The 20,453-nt window shown below is 39.5% G+C and overlaps 1 protein-coding gene across 2 annotated transcripts in view; it reads left to right on the top strand.

Annotated features, from left to right (window-relative positions):
• Positions 1-20,453, top strand: part of NR3C2 (nuclear receptor subfamily 3 group C member 2) — a 354,893-nt gene that overhangs the window by 299,749 nt on the left and 34,691 nt on the right. For both annotated transcript variants that reach the window (XM_073642514.1, XM_073642515.1), the window contains exon 7: positions 17,166-17,296. In XM_073642514.1, the coding sequence (XP_073498615.1) occupies positions 17,166-17,296 (131 nt within the window). The remainder of the gene's footprint in view (positions 1-17,165; positions 17,297-20,453) is intronic.

The raw sequence follows: 20,453 nt of genomic DNA, 5'->3' as shown, positions 1-20,453 counted from the left end.
GGGGTGAGCTGAAATCTGCCATTGGGAAAAAGAACCCTACAGTCAAGAGCTTGAACAAACTGCAAAGGAAGAGTGGGAGAAAATTCCAGCTGAGAAGTGCCAGAAGCTTATAGATGGCTACAAGAAACATTTGGAGGCTGTCAGCAATGCCAAAGGGTGTGCAACCAAGTATAAATTAGGGGTGTCTTTATTGCTGCACATGCAGTTTATTCTGTTTCTTCTTTAAAATTGCAACATGGAAGTTGAAAAACAATGTTTTATTTTTGTATTATTGCACCACTAATTAAAAAATATTACATTAATTTCACTTTGGTACATTTCCATTTATTTCTGAAGATATTGTACAGTCTATGAAAAAACTGAAAGGGTGCCAATAATTGTGAGCAGCACTGTACTTCTATTATACTGTATATACTGCACTTATTTCCATGTAGTTCAACCTTCTGTTTTAATCCTTTCTGCTTCCACTTTGATTGCTAGATTTCATTCTGCATTTTTTTCACTATGTTCTGCTAAAAATTCCTTGACGCATCAGTACAGCATCACATATCTAGATAGTGCTAGTACCGTCTCTATATTTTCCTAAATAAACTAATAGATTTTAAGTATAAAGTCAGGAAGGCCGGACTGTGATCTTCTACATTATTGTTGTGTGGCTGGTACTGTGCAGTCATCATAATTATCTTTGATATGAGTTTCTGTCCCTCTCTCTGCCCCCATGAAAAACTTCAGTGGTACATTACACGCAATTGCATCATACAGAACCTTCTGTGGGCTGAGATGATGACCCCCTTCAGAGGACATAAAGCTATGTAATTCCCAGGGTGACTATCATGCATTCACATGATGTAAAAAGAAGTATACCATAATTTTCCAGATATTAAGTGACAACTAAATAGGGCATTACTAGCTGAATTAATCATATCCTCCCATAAATATGAATGTATTAAGTCATCTTTAAATCAGACCTATAAGATTGGCTGCAGAGATTATGTGCTTCAGAAAAGACTGATTGTGTCTAGATCAGTCTTTTGAAAAACATTTTGAAAAACATATTTTGTCATGTATCAAAATAAGTAAAATTATTTTACTTCATTTGCGAGTATGCAGGCTTTGCCTGAGAGGAGCACTTAGGAGCAGCTAGTTCTTGGTGAGGCACAATCGGGAAGGCAGTTTTCATGGAAGTAGTTATACTTGCACAATTTTATACATATAGCTACAGCAACGTCTACTTAAGCAACATTATGAATCATTCTATACTTATTTTAATGTTTTACCAAGTTCAGGAGGCATAAAGTGAAATTGAAAGTTTTTTTCATTTGAGCGTGGACTTCCAGCATAGATGGTGAGGTCCATATGTCACCCTGATCTGACCAGTGAGATCCCAATAGATAAAAAAAAGAGAAAATCCCTGTTCCATAGTATTGTATAACAAATACAGTTCCTTACTTTTACTTGGATCTGCTCTGACAATATTCACTTTTTCAGAATTATGTGAAAGAAGTATGTTAGCATGGCTACTAAAAGGGGCAGATAATTCTTTGACAAATTGGGACTTTGTTGTGTCTGCACTATATTGACGGCATCAATGACATTTCCTAGTCCTTGCCAATAGAACAAATGTCGTACAGCCATACCTTTTCTATGAGGAAAGAGATTTCTTTTGTTTGAGATTTTCCATCTTGTCTGAATATGTCCCTGTGCTGAGATCTCTGCCATTTCCTCACACAACTTTACACTGTCTAATTGGACCTTTAATGGCTTGTATATGAACTGACTTAAAAGAGATGTATAATTTCAACAGCCCTTTTCCCTATGGTATATTAGTTAATATGGACATTATAAAAGGAGTTCCCTCTTATAAAAGTGATCAGCTTCCCTCCACTAACGCCCCCTACACATTATATTAAAGTTGGCCAACTTTAACATGATTGACCTGATCTGCCAATCATCTGATGATTTAGTGGCCAAGCAGTTTATAACCAACAGTTTTAGTCTTTCAGGAGATAAGCTTCTGTCAATTCTGTCTGGCTGTGGCTTTCTCCTTTCTCCTCATTGAGTTGGCCAAGCGTTCATATATGGGGGGTCAGGTCAGGAGAGACAGCTGGCAGCCTAATAATCTTTAGGGTGACTGCTTTCGAAGGTCAGCCAGCTTAAGAGCCAGAATAAATTATTAATGTATTGCTGCATGTAATACTACATTTCATTATTTCATCTGTAGCAGCCATATCTACATATGGTAACACAGGATCCATCATTAACAATATGTGTTGGTTACAGCTCACCTTCTCCTACGTCTTTCATGACAATATTTGCACAGATTAGAGCATGCCCAGAAAATACTTCTATGGAAGTCAGTTAGTCTGATGCACTCTTTAGCTGCCTATGTCCATGTGGATTCTGGAAAAATAACAAGAAGTTTGAGTCAAGTAAAAATGGCAAGATTTCAGATTTTTTTTTTACTATATATGATGATATATATATATATATATATATATATATATATATATATATATATATATAAAAAAAAATTAACAGTAGGTTAACAAGAAGTTTCATGCAACCATTGTCTTCATTCAACTTCCAGGGCGAAAGATAATATATTATTTGTTTTCATTTAAATGACACTATTACATTCATCAGAGTGCTTTGTTTCTGTGATACTTTTTACACCCAAAACATAAAGTCAGAAAATGTGTCCTGAAAGAACATTACTTTTCATTTCTTCAGAATCCTAAGAAGAATGGATAGGCATTTATCTTTTTAAACCAATATATTCAAGTTAATTTTGCTCTTTTCTGCATAAAGTAATCTTGCCGAGCTGAGATATTTCTTCAGTGCAGATTTTTATTTTTCCATTTATCCGTGTAGCATAGACTTTTTATTGCTTATTCACTATTTTCATTTCTCATTCCCTTGAGTGGGATGCTCTTTAGTACAAATATTTAACATGTAAGAAAGAAGGGGGGAGACAGTCTCTCGTGATTGAAATTGGTTTTCCCACAAGTTAACTTGTATGTATTAAATCCTATTCAGTTCCAAGTGCTGTGAAAATCCTATTGCCTAAGGCTGCAGTGAATTTAAGTACATTGTGGTGTGTTAGCAGTACAATGGATGGATGGATGGAGAGATGGATGGACAGATAAATATGGGAAGATAGATAGATAGATAGATAGATAGATAGATAGGCATTAAACATATAGATTGTTTTAATATGGAGACCTATAGGTGATCGATGACCAGTGGATGATATACACTGCTCAAAAAATAAAGGGAACACTCAAATAACACATCCTAGATCTGAATGAATGAAAGATTCTCATTGAATACTTTGTTCTGTACAAAGTTGAATGTGCTGACAACAAAATCACACAAAAATCATCAATGAAAATCAAATTTATTAACCAATGGAGGCCTGGATTTGGAGTCACCCCCAAAATTAAAGTGGAAAAACACACTACAGGCTGATCCAACTAGATGTAATGTCCTTAAAACAAGTCAAAATGAGGCTCAGTATTGTGTGTGGCCTCCACGTGCCTGTATGACCTCCCTACAACGCCTGGGCATGCTCCTGATGAGGTTGCGGATGGTCTCCTGTGGGATCTCCTCCCAGACCTGGACTAAAGCATCCACCAACTCCTGGACAGTCTGTGGTGCAACGTGACATTGGTGGATGGAGCGAGACATGATGTCCCAGATGTGCTCAATCGGATTCAGGTCTGGGAAACGGGCGGGCCAGTCCATAGCTTCAATGCCTTCATCTTGCAGGAACTGCTGATACACTCCAGCCACATGAGGTCTGGCATTGTCCTGCATTAGGAGGAACCCAGGGCCAACTGCACTAGCATATGGTCTCACAAGGGGTCTGAGGATCTCATCTTGGTACCTAATGGCAGTCAGGCTACCTCTGATGAGCACATGGAATGGTGTGCGGCCCTCCAAAGAAATGCCACCCCACACCATTACTGACCCACTGCCAAACCGGTCATGCTGAAGGATGTTGCAGGCAGCAGATTGCTCTCCACGCCATCTCCAGACTCTTTCACGTCTGTCACATGTGCTCAGTGTAAACCTGCTTTCATCTGTGAAGAGCACAGGGCGCCAGTGGCGACTTTGCCAATCCTGGTGTTCCGTGGCAAATGTCAAGCGTCCTGTACTGTGTTGGTCTGTGAGCACAACCCCCATCTGTGCATGTCGGGCCCTCATACCACCCTCATGGAGTCAGTTTCTAACCGTTTGTGCAGACACATGCACATTTGTGGCCTGCTGGAGGTCATTTTGCAGGGCTCTGGCAGTGCTCCTCCTGTTCCTCCTTGCACAAAGGTAGCGGTCCTGCTGCTGGGTTGTTGCCCTCCTACGGCCCCCTCCACGTCTCCTGGTGTACTGGCCTGTCTCTTGGTAGCGCCTTCAGCCTCTGAACACTACGCTGATAGACACAGCAAACCTTCTTGCCACAGTTCGCATTGATGTGCCATCCTGGATGAGCTGCACTACATGAGCAACTTCTGTGGGTTTTAGAGTCCGTCTCATGCTACCACGAGTGTGAAAGCACAACCAACATTCAAAAGTGACCAAAACATCAGCCAGAAAGCATTGGTACTGAGATGTGGTCTGTGGTCCCCACCTGCAGAACCACTCCTTTATTGAGCGTGTTTTGATAATTGCCAATAATTTCCATCTATTGTCTATTCCATTTGCACAACAGCATGTGAAATTGATTGTCAATCAGTGTTGCTTCCTAAGTGGACAGTTTGATTTCACAGAAGCTTGATTCACTTGGAGTTATATTCTGTTGTTTAAGTGTTCCCTTTATTTTTTTGGGTAGTGTACTTCAAGGCACCTCCTTGACATACATCTAGTGCTAAATTATGAAAGGAAGCATTTGTAAACAAACAGATGGACTGAAAAAAAGATATGAGAAAAATTATAGATAAGAATGGATAAATAAGTAATTCAATATATCATGAAGAAAAGAAAAACACACACTCTCTGCTTTGAATTGTGGTGCACATCTCCTGAGACCAACCCAGAACCACACTTTCTAAGAAAACATTTCTAAGGAGCCTTTGTCATAGAATAGCAGTCTCATGCGCCATAGTTACTGTATATAACTGTATACAATGGTCTCTGTATTGGTACAATTACTTCCTTAATTCTTCATGTATGTTCCTCTTTTCCCAATTGTCTATTAACACCCAGTTTCTATAGTTATTAATACTTTTTATGACTGAGCAGTCTAGTCTACAATTATTACTGCACTGACCGTGTCACTTATCGGATGTTATACAGACTGAATTGATTGTGTCAGTGTCCTGTTTATTCATATGAAAAATATTGTAGTGAGGTTATCATATTAGATACTTATTAGTACTGTCTACAAGATTCCCATAATATCTAAATAACCTGTAGGGTGACCAGATCACTTATACTGAATAAAATTAAGTATCAGTCTGTATGTCCATGAACAGCCTGATTACAATCCAGGTTACAAACCATAGAAATAATTGTGTGTGTTCATCATCTTATCTACTAATGTATCTACATATTTACTCACTAGTGCACTGACTATTCACTGACTTTATGGGATAGATCTTGTGCAAGAAGAGGTGATGGACTATATGAACTGTATGACTTTAGTCATGAAAAAAAACTAAACACACACTCTTGAATTCTATGGTTTTACATATCATGACATAATAAGCATCTGGTCCTTAAATTGTCTAAAAATTAGGTAAACACCACATCAGATGAACAAGATGTGACAAATTACGCTGTGTCGTTATTATGTACCAAGAGCTAGGCCAAAATGCAGAAACAGTGTGTGAAAAATTAAGTACACCCTTTCTGCTTCCATAGGAATTAAAAGGGTAGGTGACAGCCAGGTGCCACTAATCACATATCCTTGATTAATTGTTCATCAACAAGTGTGACCACCTCTGTAAAAATAGAAGTTTTGGCAGGGTGCTGTTCTGGAGCATTGAGAAATGTGTTAGAAAGGAAAGACATCAATGATCTTAAAGAAGCAGTTGTTGCTGCCCATCATTCTGGGAAGGATTACAAGGCAAATTCCAAATAATTTGGAGTCCATCATTTTACTATAATAAAGATTCTTCACAGGTCAAAAAAATTCCAAACAGTTGAAAACCTTCCCAGGAGTGGACGTCTTAAATTTAACTCCAGGTCAGACTGTTCAATGCTCAGAGAAATTGCAAAAAAAACCAAGAGCTGCAGCTCAGACATCAAAGATCTCAATTAGCATGATAAATGCAGGGCTGTGGAGTCAGTGTCCATTTTGGTAGATTCGGTATAAAATGGACCTGCTCGGATTCCAAAAATATATAATAAATTGGGTACAGTAGTACAGTGCAGGATTTGCTGTAAATGTTTCCACAAGAATTTGGGAAAGTTATGAAATGTCCTATAAATTTCTGTTCTGTTCCTGATCTAAAGATCTCGGCTTTTAGCTGAGATGAATCTGTGCTGCACTTTATGTACATTCTCAGTAGTGAGGCAGGGCTGTGGAGTCGAAGTCGTGGAGTCGGAGTCGGAGGTTTGGCTTATGGACTCCATAGCCCTGGTTAAATGTTCCACTTCATGACAATAAAATTAGAAAAAGAATGAACAAGTAGAATCATAGAATCATAGAATGGTAGAGTTGGAAGGGACCTCCTGGGTCATCTGGTCCAACCCCCTGCTCAAAGCAGGATTCACTAAATCATCTCAGACAGATGTCTGTCCAGCCTCTGTTTGAAGACGTCCATTGAAGGGGAACTCACCACCTCTCGTGGCAGCCTGTATGGCTTGTTTGCAAGGTTGTCGGGAGAAAGTCTGTTTTTTTCAAAAAAGAACATTGCACCACTGCTAAAGTTAGCACAGTTGCATCTGAACAAACCACAAGACTTTTGAAACAATATCTATTGAACAGATGAAACCGAAGTGGAGTTGTTTAGCCATAATGCCTTGTGTCCCATTTGGCGAAAACCAAACACAGCATATCAGATCAAACACCTCATACCAAATGTCAAGCACGATGGTGGAGGTTTAGGGGTTTTTTTTTGCAGCCACAAGATCTGGGCAATTTGTAATTAAGTCGACCATGAACTCCTATGTTAGCCAAAGTATTCTAGAGTAATGTGAGGGTCATGCAACAGGACAGTGATCACAAGCACACCAGTAAATCTACATCAGAATGTCTGAAAAGAAAAGAATCAAGCCGTCGCAATGGTCCAGTCAAAGTCCAGACCTCCGCCCAATGGAAATGCTGTGACAGGACCATAAGAGAGCTGTGCATAAACGAATGCCCACAAACCTCAACGTCGTAAAGAAGAGTGAACCAAAATTCCTTCAGATCAGTTTGAGAGACTGATAGTCATACTGAAAATGATTTCTTCTAGTTATTGATGCAAATGGTGGTTCTATAATCTATTGATTTATTGGGTTATACTTCATTTTTGACAGACTATTTCTGTATTTTGGCATAGTATTTTTTTTATTAAATAACGTCATGGTACTTAATTTCTAAGGACAGAGATGTGTTTTTTTTTCATTATTATGACCTGAAAAAAACATAAACCATAGAATTCAAAGTTTAGTGCGCTTAGTTTTTCTCATGACTGTATCTTTTCAGAATTTTTACTTAGATTTTTTTAATTAAATTAGGGCTAGAAGTTTTTTGAAAATACGGCACGTTTCTTATCTCTTATCTTATGTTTCTTATCTCCGTAATAAGTACAATGTTTGTTCTATGTACTGTAAACTAGCAGTTGTCTTTATACTTTATAGTAATCTATGTTTTATTGTTCTTTTACATTTGAAAGAAAAGAGAAAGAACCTGCCCCTTAGCTTTAATCTTCACACTGTTTTCCTGTAATTAGTCAGTGTCTCTAGTACCATAGAGCACACATGGAATATTCAGCATAGACATATGGATATATGTACATAATTTGGCTGAATGTGGTTTTGGCTTCCTAAAATAACTTCCTAATATTCAAAGCAATTGAGTGCACCAGATTGAGTCACTGGGTCTGTCGAGAGTCAGCGGAAATAAAACATTGTGTAATTATTAGAGAGATGAACTTGGTTGAACTGTCCATTCTATACCTAGAAATATTTATTTTCCTTCTCTCTATACACGTGCAAATAAGAAGTCTATATGAGCTCTTCAGTGGTATTGTAATACTTGAAATAATTTACCTTATTGTGATGTGAGTTATATTCTGATATATTTACTGCAAACAGATGTTAAAAAAAATAAGTCAATCTCTACCTGCTCTTACCTGATGCAAGGCTTTCATATTCTGTCTTCTGATTGTCTTGTTTTATATGTTTGGGAGTAATATTTATAAAAGAAAACAGCAAGCAAGAAGACAGAATTACAAAAACTCACATACCTGATGGAGTACAATCATGGATATATAGTGGCATGTAAAAGTTTGGGCACCCCTAGTCAAAATTACTGTTATTGTGAACAGTTAAGCAAGTTGAAGATTAAATGATCTCTAAAAAACCTAAAGTTAAAGATGACACATTTCCTTTGTATTTTAAGCAAAATATATATATATTTTTTCATCTTTTACATTTTAAAAATTACATAAAGGAGTCTTTCAATTCTTGTTTGAGGGATTTTCATCCATTCTTCCTTGGAAAATTCTTCCCGTTCTGTGAGATTCCTTGGTCGTCTTGCATGCACTGCTATTTTGAGGTCAAGCCACAGATTTTCAATGATGTTCAGATCAGGGGACTGTGAGAGCCATTATAAAACCTTCAGCTTGCGCCTTTTGAGGTAGTCTATTGTGGATTTTGATGTTTGTTTAGGATCATTATCTATATGTTGAAGCCATCCTCTTTTCAACTTCAGCTTTTTACAGCTGTTATGTTTGCATCAAGACTTTGTTGAAATTTCATTCAATCCATTCTTTGTTCTACCTGTGAAATGTTCCCCATGCCAATGGGCTGCAAAACAACTCCAAATCATGATTGATCAACCCCCATGCTTAACGGTTGGCGAGATGTTCTTTTCCTGAAATTCTTTGCCCTTTTTTCTCCACATATACCTTTGTTCATTGTGGCCAAAGAGTTCTATTTTAACCTCATCGGTCCACAGGACTTGTTTCCAAAATGCATCAGGCTTGTTTAGATGTTCTTTTGCATACTTCGGATTCTGAATTTTATGGTGAGGACGGACGAGGAGAGCTTTTCTTCTAATGACTCTTCCATTTGTGCAGGTGTCTCTAAACAGTAGAACAATGTACCACAACTCCAGAATCTGCTAAATCGTTCTGAAGGTCTTTTGCAGTCAAGTTGGGGTTCTGATTTGCCTCTCCTAACAATCCTACGAGCAGCTCACGCTGAAATTTTGCTTGTTCTTCCAGACCTTATCTTTACCTCCACTGTTCCTATTAACTGCCATTTCTTAATTACATTTTGAACTGAGAAAAGGCAATTTGAAAACACTTTGCTATCTTCTTATAGCCTTCTCCTGCTTTGCGGGCCTCAACCATTTTCAGAGTGCTAGGCAGCTGCTTAGAAGAACTCGTGGCTCCTGTTTTTTTGGCACAAGTTTAGGAGGCTGGGTTTTTATAAAGCTGGGAAATTTACATCACCTGGCCTTTCCTAACGATGGTAGTGAACAAGCCATAACTCCAACAGGCTAATTAAGGTGTGAAACCTTGGTCAAAGTTATCTGAGCACACAAATATCCAAGAGTGCCCAAACTGTTATATTAGCCCATTTTCCTTTTTGTAATTTTTAAAATGTAAAAAATATTTTTTCTCCTAAAATGCAAAGTAAATGTGTCATCTTTAACTTTAGGCGTTTTAGAGATCATTTCATCTTCAACTTGCTTAACAATAACACAATGTTCACAATAACATTAATTTTTATCACAGGTGCCCAAACTTACATTCCACTGTATATACAGTGTGTGTGTGTGTCTGTGTGTGTGTAAAACATACCAATGGTCAACCTAGATGAAAGCCATGTATCAGCCAAATAAAAAATAAGGGGTATTTCAAATCCATAAGAGCATCTTTATGCCAGTCCCTTGGTGTCCTTGATTTATTTTTCAAGCTTGATTTGTTGATGATTTATTTACAAGCAGAAAGCATCTGTATATCACACTACTTGTCTCTAAGACACTATCTTGTTCTGCCCTGTTGATTCTGTGGATCCAAGTAAGTATCCATGTCGGTTGAATGCTGGCACTTTATTCACATTCCTTCATAGTGACGTGATAGGAAATAGGTTGCTGAAGGCTTAGAGATAGACTTTAAGTTTTGTCTTCTTGCATTGTTCTTCAAATGTATTTTGGTAGGTGGACTGTTTAATGTCTGTTCATCTATTTTGTGTTTTACTATCAGTCTTCATTCTAAGGTTAAAGTTCTAAGTCTGTAAAGGCCACCACAAAATACCCAACAATAATAACAAGTAAAAATGATGAGGCCTGACTAATAAAGCGCAAACCATGCAAGCTCCGTTCACCTTGCAGACTGACATTCAGCCACAGTAAATATGATATTCACCATTTACTTGCCTGTGTTTTCAGATGATAATTTGTTTGCAGCCTCAGAAATTTGGGATTAGCATTGCATAATGTTCTGTAAGACTGCAGCTACCTCTTAATGACCTTTTAGTTATAAAGCCTGTAATTCTTCTTGGTATTCTGATTTCTATAGTAACGGTAAGCAGGATAAATTCACATAACAAGCTGTACAGTTAGTGATGTGAACATCGTGTGTGCTTACCTGTTTAGTACTAATATTGTTGAATGGTGTATTGACTTCTTAATTAAAGGAGTTGCCCCATGCTGTAAATTTTATTCTTAGACATGGATGTTTTTCAATACCACAACCTCAGGCATACTCTCCTTCCATCGCCACCGTGGCTCCGGGCCCACAAGCGATGCCAGCACTGTCCAGATCGCAATAGGACCGCTGAAGCCTGTGATTGTAAGACTGCTTCACCAGATGTTTCTCTAATGACTCACTTGACTGCTGCATCTAATCACAGGTTTTAGAGGTCCTGTTGACACTTGGACTGTGCTGATTTTGTTTCCGGAGACTGGAGTGTGGCCTGGACTGGATCTGCTAGGGTCACGGAAGGTGAGTATACCTCCATTTTGATATTTTAAAAGGGTTATCCAGGATTCTTTTTCTTTCAGATGGGTCTAAGCACTTATCGGCAGGTAGTTGCTAACTATCTGCCTGTTTTGCCCTGTGACAAACTCTCCCAGGTCAAAGCAGTCACAGACCAATCCTGGCACCAATTCTCTTGGTTCTTGTGACATCACTTTGAGTAATTCCTTATCTTCCTCTCTGATTTGTTGACGGGCATCACTGCTGAAGTCATGTTCATTGACAGCTGGCCCCCTGCAGTAAAGCAGCATCGGGGAGCTGGCCGTAAATTAATATGACGTCGGAAATAACGCTCAGTTGACAGAGCAGAGTGGGAGAGTAAGAACTGTTCAATCAATGTGACATCACAGGAAGACCAGGATAAATCATTATAGGGCAGTAAATGCAGGTAGTTAGCAACTACTTACCAAGAAGTGCATGGGAAAAAAAATAGTCTCAGGTAAGCCCTTTAACAACATTTAAACAACAAGAATTCCTAGATGGGCAACCCATTTAATTATCTGACATTCATGTGCCTTTTATCCTATCTTGACTTAGGGTGTTACATTTTGCATTTTATTTTAAAGTAGTGAATGTTGATGAATAGAAATATGCTTTCCGATGTATTTACTGTTTTGAGGTAGTGTCCATTACTTTTACATTGATGACCTAGTTTTTATGTACATTTCTGAATGTAATAGATTGTGGAAAACACCACAGTTCTGTACACTGTTTAGTGGCCGCTACCAGGCACTGCAGATCGGCTACTGTTGAAAGAGAATAGAAGCCGATCTGTAGTACCGGCAGCGGCCACTAAAACATGTACAAAGCTCTGTTGTTCCACTCCATCCCACTGTTTACATTCGTCAGAAATGATAATAGCTGATTGGTGGGGTGCCGGGGGTCGGAGCTCCACCATTCATATAATGATGACATATCCTAAGGATAATTCAAATATATAACAACTTTAATAAATATATTATATATCTGGTTCACTTTTTCTTAACCCCAATGCTGAAATGTTCTTGATTCTTGATCCCACCAAGAACAACATCTGCAAGGAGTTTGTATGTTCACCCCGTATTTGTGTGAGTTTCCTCCAGGTTCTCCGGCTTCCTCCCACATTTCAAAGACATACTGATAGGGAATTTAGATTGTGAGCTCCGATGGGGACAGTGCCCATAATGTCTGTAAAGCACTGTGGAATTAATGGTGCCATATAAGTGAGTAAAATAAATTGACAAAAAAAAATTCTCTTCACAACCCCGACTCTCTGCTCTTGAGTGTCCGCTGTATCATCCAACCAAGAGACCGCTACAGCCATCAACTAAGAGCAGAGGGAAGTTGTTGTAAAGTGCATACTGCAGAAAGTGGACAGTGTTAGGGACCACCTTTGGAGCTCTGGCACACATATTATTAAAGCTTCTCTTTCATAATTATGTTAATAATAATAATACCATCCACAAAGATATGTTGAACCCACAGTCTAGGTCTCCAGCCAAGCTCTGTCAGCAGTACTGCAGTCAAAATCGCTGACAGACACCCTTTAACAGGCCTCTTGCTTTTAATTTTCCCTAAATACTTAACACTGCTCTGGTCATTTTAATGTGACATAGCAGGCAGGGCATTCATTCCTAATAGAAAGGAGCACGAGATGATAAAACTTGCAGATGTGCTACATTTTAGTTCTGTTGAATCTTGCTTTATATTTCTAAAATACAAAAAGAAGGGTGATGTCTATTGATTTGGACCATCAGCACTTCTCCAAGCTTCAAGGAGAGATAGTTATTGGTCTCTGTTACTTGATCAAGGATCCTAAGTTGAGAGATTTATCTTTTTAGTTAATAGTAGAGGAGGGAATCAAATGAAACAACATTTGGCCCTATGCATGTAAAACCATGTGCACAGAGCCCATACTGATCTGTATTAGAAAGCTTTGTGGGTTCCCTGTGAGACACCCAGGGGTGGATTAAGAGTAGCCAGGGCCCCAGGCAGTTTAGAAGGCGTGGGCCCCCCAGATACCGGATGTATCACGTGATATGTCACATGATCCCATTTGATAGATCATGTGATAGGTCATGTTAGTAACACACGCACATTTTTCTCTTATGTACAGCGCCATACATAATAGAGCAGGGGTGAGAGACCGTGACTGTTCTGGAGGCCGAACCAATAGGCTGAAATTAATTCTGCTCAATATTACCATAGTATCTAATATATACTTACCTTGTAATGTCTTCACATCCTGTTCCGTCCAGATGTGTCCGGATCCTAGAATACCCAACGGCGGAAGTTCGTCGACCGCCATATTGGGACACCCAAGTGATGGATGTCTCAATATGGAAACCGCTGGAGGTACCAGCCTCTTGCGCGGTACCACCAGCGAAACACCGTCGCGAACACGCCGTACACACCGCCACCGGCATCAGCTGAATGATTCACTGACCTCCGCCATCTTTGTACAGGAGGAGCTCATGTGCAGTATTAATGTGACCGCCGCTATCTGCCTGCACAAAGAAGGCGGTGATGCCCCTCATCATCATCATCATCATCACCCTTCTCCACAATCCCCCATCATCGTCCCCCCTCCTCGCAGTCCACATCATCATCATCCCCCTCTTCGCAGCCCCCATCATCATCATCCCCCCTCCTCGCAGCCTCCATCATAATCATCATCCCCTCTCCTTGCAGCCCCATCATCATCATCCCCCCTCCTCACAGTCCCCATCATCATCATCCCCCCTCTTCACAGTCCCCATCATCATCATCCCCCCTCCTCGCAGCCCCCATCATCATCATCATCATCCCCCCTCCTCGCAGCCCCCATCATCATCATCCCCCCTCCTCGCAGCCCCCATTATCATCATCCCCCCTCCTTGCAGCCCCCATCATCATCATTCCCCTCTTCGCAGCCCCCATCATCATCATCCCCCCTCCTCGCAGCCTCCATCATCATCATCCCCTCTCCTCGCAGCCCCCATCATCATCATCATCCCCCCTCCTCGCAGTCCCCATCATCATCATCCCTCCTCCTCACAGCCCCCATCATCATCCTCCCTCCTCGCAGCCCCCATCATCATCATCCCCCCTCCTTGCAGTCCCAATCATCATCATCCCCCTCCTCGCAGCCCCATCATCATCATCCCCCCTCCTCGCAGCCCCACCATCATCATCCCCCCTCCTCGCAGCCCCCTTCATCATCATCCCCCCTCCTCGCAGCCCCCATCATCATCCTCCCTCCTCACACCCCCATCATCATCATCCCCCCTCCTCACAGCCCCCAATCATCACCCCCCCTCCACACAAACCATCATCACCCCCCTCTTCTCTATACAGCCCATCATCACCTTTCCCTTGGAGCCTCACGCATATAACATAAACCCTTTTCCTGTGAAAGCCCACCCATAAGCAACCTTATACAAGTAGCAGCGGCCATTTCCCCATGCAACCCTCCATCATGCAGCCCCCATACAATACCATCATCCACACTTCTTTGCACCCAAAATTCATCCTCACACTGAGCCCTGTGTCCTCATTCCCGCCTGCACACAGCTCCATCATGCAGCCTCTCTGTCCTCTTCAGCAGCCACAGCTCCAGCTCCACGCTGCTTCCTGCTATCAGGTCTTTACTGAATGGAAGGAAGCCCCATCCCTTCCGGTGACATCACCCCCCTCAAAAAATCAACTCCACTCTAGACGCTACCGAGCTGCAGATGTCGGTGCACAAAGTATTATATGAGGGCAGTTTGGCTATGGGCCCCCCGGAGCCCCGGGTCCCGGGCGGTAGCCCAGATTGCCCTCATTATAATCCGCCTACAGAGACACCATTTTCTCCTGAGGAGGTAATGTAGTTTGGGAAGAATACCTTCATAATACAACATGTGATGGCATGAGCCCTCATAATCTATTTCATGAATGCCATTTAATACAGCAAAGAACGCCACCTTTCCATCCTTTAGAGTGTACGGAATCATGTAAAAATATCAGCAAATGCATGAATCGCATTGTGCTTTTCTTTCATTCACTTTGCTGGACTGATGTAGCATATTAAAGCAAGAACATGCAGAATAATTCACTCTTTCAGCAAACAGCACTGGCATCTGCTGACTGTAACTCAGAGGAAATGATGCATAAAGAAGGAACTGACCCACTAAAAGAATTAATCAAGGACAGAGTCCAAAGTAAAAATCGTGCTAAAGAAATATTTTCAGTGTAGTGGATTAAGCTGTCTGCTTGTGATGTTTTATCTATGGTTATTCCATAGCTCTTATTTTATCGCTTTAGAATAGAAATCCCACAAAGAAAACCATTTGAGGGATGATTCATGCATTCACCACTCACCACTTTGATTACCTGCTGCTTACATTCTTATTATTTTGTATGCAAAATAAATTGATTTACAGCAATACTAATTTTTATTTTTTATTTTACGTATGAATTTTCTATTATATAGCTTTTGTAAATGTTTGGGGATTTTCTGACATATTCAAGGGAAATAATAAAATCAACAAAAGAAGATCCAGGCCCGTAAAAAGCCCCAGCAGGTGTAAAACAGTTGTCGACTGTAAAATGTTTTGCTAATACTTCCTATGCCTATTAGCTTTGCTGTTATAATTTTAGAATAAAGAAGAATTTTTTTGTTGCATTTGATGAGTGCCGCTGAAGCTCTTTTTTTGTAATATTTAAGCGACTGAACAACACCTTGCAAACAAAGACAGCAGTCCACTGCAATGTCACCATAATATCAGAACCAAGACTTTGCTTTTTAACCACAGTTGGATTGACCACACAGCAGGAGCACATTTATAAGATTATCGTAGCACAGGAACATTTTTTTTAACACATCCAATTGTGGAATTTATTTTTATTCCAAGATCTAGTGATTAAAATATGCTTTATTTGTGGGACAACCCCTTTTAATCCAGGAATAATTTTGATCATTTTTAGGCAGCTCCTGTGATTATTTGATAAAGACTTCCATTCTTGTAAGCAGGCGATTTTGTATTATAGATGTACCAATTACCTGTCTGACTGCTCATTATCAGTTGGATCAGTTGTTTTATTGATATGTCTATGACCATTGTGAAGAAGACGGATATGAAAGCTTTTAGTGTTGATAAAGTGATAATACTCAATATGTATTAATATGTACTGTACGAAGTCCGGTATAGGCAAGACTATAAAGCTATATGTGCAAGATATTTATGAGATTTTTTTTGGTTGCTTTGCTATATGAAAACTTTGCTATAATCCATTAATGTTAATCTTCATTGTATCTTCAGTGAATGTCTTTCCATCGGCGCTTTATAAAACTCGTAAACTCGTACAGACGATGTATCTGCAGGGCAATACGAAGTAACACAGCTATCTCCTGTATGGGAAAGTCCTTTACTGACATGATATCTCTATGCCTTTATTTAAATAAAGTAATTGTGTGGTTTGTGGTGATATCTATTACTGTCAAGTAGCTGAAGCGCTCTGCCCTTTGCTGCTACAAAAAACAAACAAGTTCATTCATTGATCTCTTTAGAGGTCAATATGGATTTTATGACTAGAGTTTTTCTCTGCAAGAACTTGACATCCGTGCAGAAAGGATACAAAGCAGAAATATACTGTAGAAGCAATGTCATATGCAGTAACGTTCTCAATTAAAATGAAAAAAAAATCAAGCATGTATGAGGCTACGAAGATGCCATGTTGGTAGGTTTTCAGCATTTAATAATACATTAAAAAAATTCTGGAAATCTTTCAATATCTCTTGTAATATCTACAACTCCACATTTCACAGCTCTAAGGCGCCTCATCTCCGTCTGGAAAATAATCTAATTTGCACGGCTTTGTAAGGTTTCATATTAGGACTATCTCTTACCAGATTAGCTGAGGTATTCCCTATTAGTGCCTATTTAAAGACGGCGTTCTTATTTTTGGTTGGCAGGGTTTTCTCTGAGTTAATATAACATTTTTATCTTAGGTAAATGATTACTATTTAATGACTGTACAGATCTGTATACATGTATGCCTGAGTCATTATATATATTTTTTATTCTCTTGCAGAGATAGGATGCGCCAGTCTGCCATGTATGAGCTGTGCCAAAGTATGCAGCAGATAAGTTTGGAGTTTAATCGTTTGCAGCTAAACTTTGAAGAATATACAATCATGAAGGTTTTGCTGCTGCTTAGCACAGGTAAACTATAGTATTCACCTATGTATACTTATCCTTGCCTGTCATGTGGTCTTTACCTTTATAGAGCTACATTCACATGAACATGTGACGCGTCCTAGTATTGTCTGTTTTTTTTTCTCGGACAGCACACCAACCCATAGATCCATTTACAAATCTGTTTTAAAAACGGGTCCTTGCCTCCGTTCGGTCTGTGAGACTCAAAGCTTGTCCTATTCTTATCAGTTTTGCAGATTAGACTCGGCCATTAAAGTCTATGGGGATCCATGAGACATGGATGAATCTAGGAAGACTGACCTTATACCTCAGAGTTCCATCCGAACTTCATCCATTTTTATCTGATATATTGTTAAGAGTCAATGGATAAAAAGACTTCAGGCGTCTGACTGCTACAGTGAAAAAAGGAGTCGAGAAAAAAGCTGATGCAACTGGGTGACACCTGAGAAAAATCGGTCCATTTTGGTAACACTCACATGGATGTGTGAATGTAGCCTAAGAGTGTTTTTGGGGACACATGATAGTGCATTTTCTTGAGCCAACACCACTACTGCTTCCTTCTAAATTTGGCTCAAAAACATTTTGCATGTAACATATATAGATTTGTAGTCAGATCCGCAGCAGGAATTTTTTCATTTGAACTTACCCTTATAGCCAGGTTTGGACTAGCCCACAGGAGGACAGGAGAATCCTCCAGTGGGCCAACACCCTCTTATATGAGCAGTACTTGGCACAATATACTTGAATCACTATGTACAAAGGCAGCATCTTCTTCATTTAACAGTCTACCCAGTTCATTGTTATATAAATTTGTGATTGAGGATAATGTCACATTTGTATGCATTTGAAAAGTGGGGTCCTGGAGTTTGTTACTGGTGGGCCCTTGGCACCCCAGTCACACATTGCCTATAGCTCAGAAAAGGTGGCAATGATTTAAAAGCAATGCCATTTTTTTCTGATGTTTTTGTCCTCAGGTTTTTGTAGAGGATAAATGGCAGAAAAAAAACTGTAACAAAATAAAAAATGACAAAACTCAACAAATAACTCATGTCATGTTTTGCATGCATTAGATGCAAGAATAGATGTTTTATGTGAAGAAGGCATAAAGGTGTTTTTTGTGTGTGGACAGTTGCTATTGCTTGTTAGTCGTGTAGGGGCATTACAATATAGCCAATGCTTTGTTCCCTACAGATATAAGCCATTTATTCCAATATCTCCATTGAAAAGACCACACCTGCTCAATCAATCCAAACATGCACATTTATAGAAAGCTGCTTTCTGATGTGTCTGACCAGCATTCCTCCTCACCTAAGTCCAATAGACCTTCTTTTCTGTGCAGGACTCTGCTGGTAGCCTTCAGTAAGCAGCATAATATACTTTGTCAGTTTGTAAGTCTTAAAGGAAAAAAAATAATCTTCTGTCGCATAAAAAAGAGAAAGCTAATGAGTGTTTTCTCTGTGAGACGTGTGGGTGGAATGAAAAGGGCAAAGTTAAATGGAACTTGTTCAATTTATTTTTGTGGCGATAATCTTATAAAGGGCCTTTTATCTGTTAAGAAGACTTTAATCTGACTGTTTTTGAAAAACCCCACTTCTGTAATAACACACTTACAGAAAATATGGATGGCCGAGTCAGCAAAAAAAGCCGTACAGCTTATCTGAATATCGATTTGTATCTTACCATGGTGGAGTAGCAAGGAACATCGTATGTTGTAATGGTGGGTTTAGTCCTTGAATGGACCTTCTTTAGCTATATTTTGGGTTACAGAAAAAACATTCTAAAAGTGCAATTACTCTGCACAATTATCGTGACCGAGCGCTCCTCCGCTGTGCATCGTCCTGGGTAAACAGGACGTGTGCTGTCTAGAACAGTGGCAGCCTACGAGCAGTGAATCTATTACTAATTGGGGTTGGCCCCCTAAGCAGGTTGTTAATGGAGCACCAACTGGCAAACATGTTGGCGGTTGTTTAACACTGCTCTTTGCGTTGTGCAATTAGACCTCTAGCCGGGGTTCACCTGTTGCAGCCATCGTGCATTTTTGCTGCAATTTTTTGCTTTTTCCATGATTTTGGAAAATTGTGATAAATTACCCAACCCCCACCTGTGGGCTCATGTATACATTCTCAGAGCCTCCATTCATTCCATTCATTGCACAATTGGCTTCATATCATTTATGTACAGGGATTTTCTTCCCTAGAGCTGCAGTGAATTGTTACATTGTATAATTAAAAGACATCAACTAATCAAAGTTATCAACAGATTTCAATTTAAAATACAAAGCAATCTACAATGAAATCAATACAATACAATGACGGGGTTCAACTGCAGAAAGATGTTAGGTAACTGCTTCAGCTGATGCCAAGGATTGTATTGTTCTTAAAAACAATAGTTATTGCAGCTGTCCAAAATAGTCTTAATGGCTAGATTACAGTTTACTATCACTACAATTTTTACATGAAGACTCCTTTAATGTGGTTGAAAAAATAGTATTTTTTTCTATATTTACTCCATTTACATAATGATGATAATATGTTACTGTAAATGTATGGGAAAATGAGTAAATGACTAGGGGTCCCATACTTAAAAGTACACCTCTTGGGATACGCGGCAACAAAATTTTTGACAGGGTGCTCCAGATACTCAGCAGAGCACTGCTTTCAACTGGATACAAATACGGTTTAAGTTTTTTGCATTGCTCATTTCACTTTTTTGGTGGCGCAAAGTAGGTTGTTTTTACTGTATTTGGACACAGTAAGTTTTTATGGTTCAATAGGTTTTATTAAATAAAATAGTTAACGAACATTGTCGCAAAAATATCCAACGTAATATTTCAAAATGCTCATTGAAGAGATATAGATGGGGTAAAAGTGTAATTAGCATCAAGTATTTTATAACTGAAGCATATAATATTGCATATCTCAATGTGATGCATTATAGAGCGTATGAGGAATCTCGATAGACAACATATGGTAGATATGAAGGGAAGGGAAAGTGGGAAACAGAAAGGGGAGGAAGAAGCAAGGAAGCACAAGAGGAAATGTAAAGGAACGTCTGCTTAAATGGAGAATAGATGTCTAAGGTTTGATCTCAAGATGGGGAAGTTATCCAAACTTTAAACTCAGGTGAAACTCTAAAGGAGGTCCAGGCTAGCCAGGTTCTCATA

This window comes from Phyllobates terribilis, unplaced genomic scaffold (genome assembly GCF_046119375.1).
Source record: "Phyllobates terribilis strain yellow unplaced genomic scaffold, ASM4611937v1 Scaffold_1__5_contigs__length_1240528914, whole genome shotgun sequence".
In the NCBI taxonomy this organism is placed as follows: Eukaryota; Metazoa; Chordata; class Amphibia; order Anura; family Dendrobatidae; genus Phyllobates; species Phyllobates terribilis.
The sequence above is the reverse complement of the archived record's forward strand: the minus strand, read 5'-3'. Positions and strand labels throughout refer to the sequence as shown.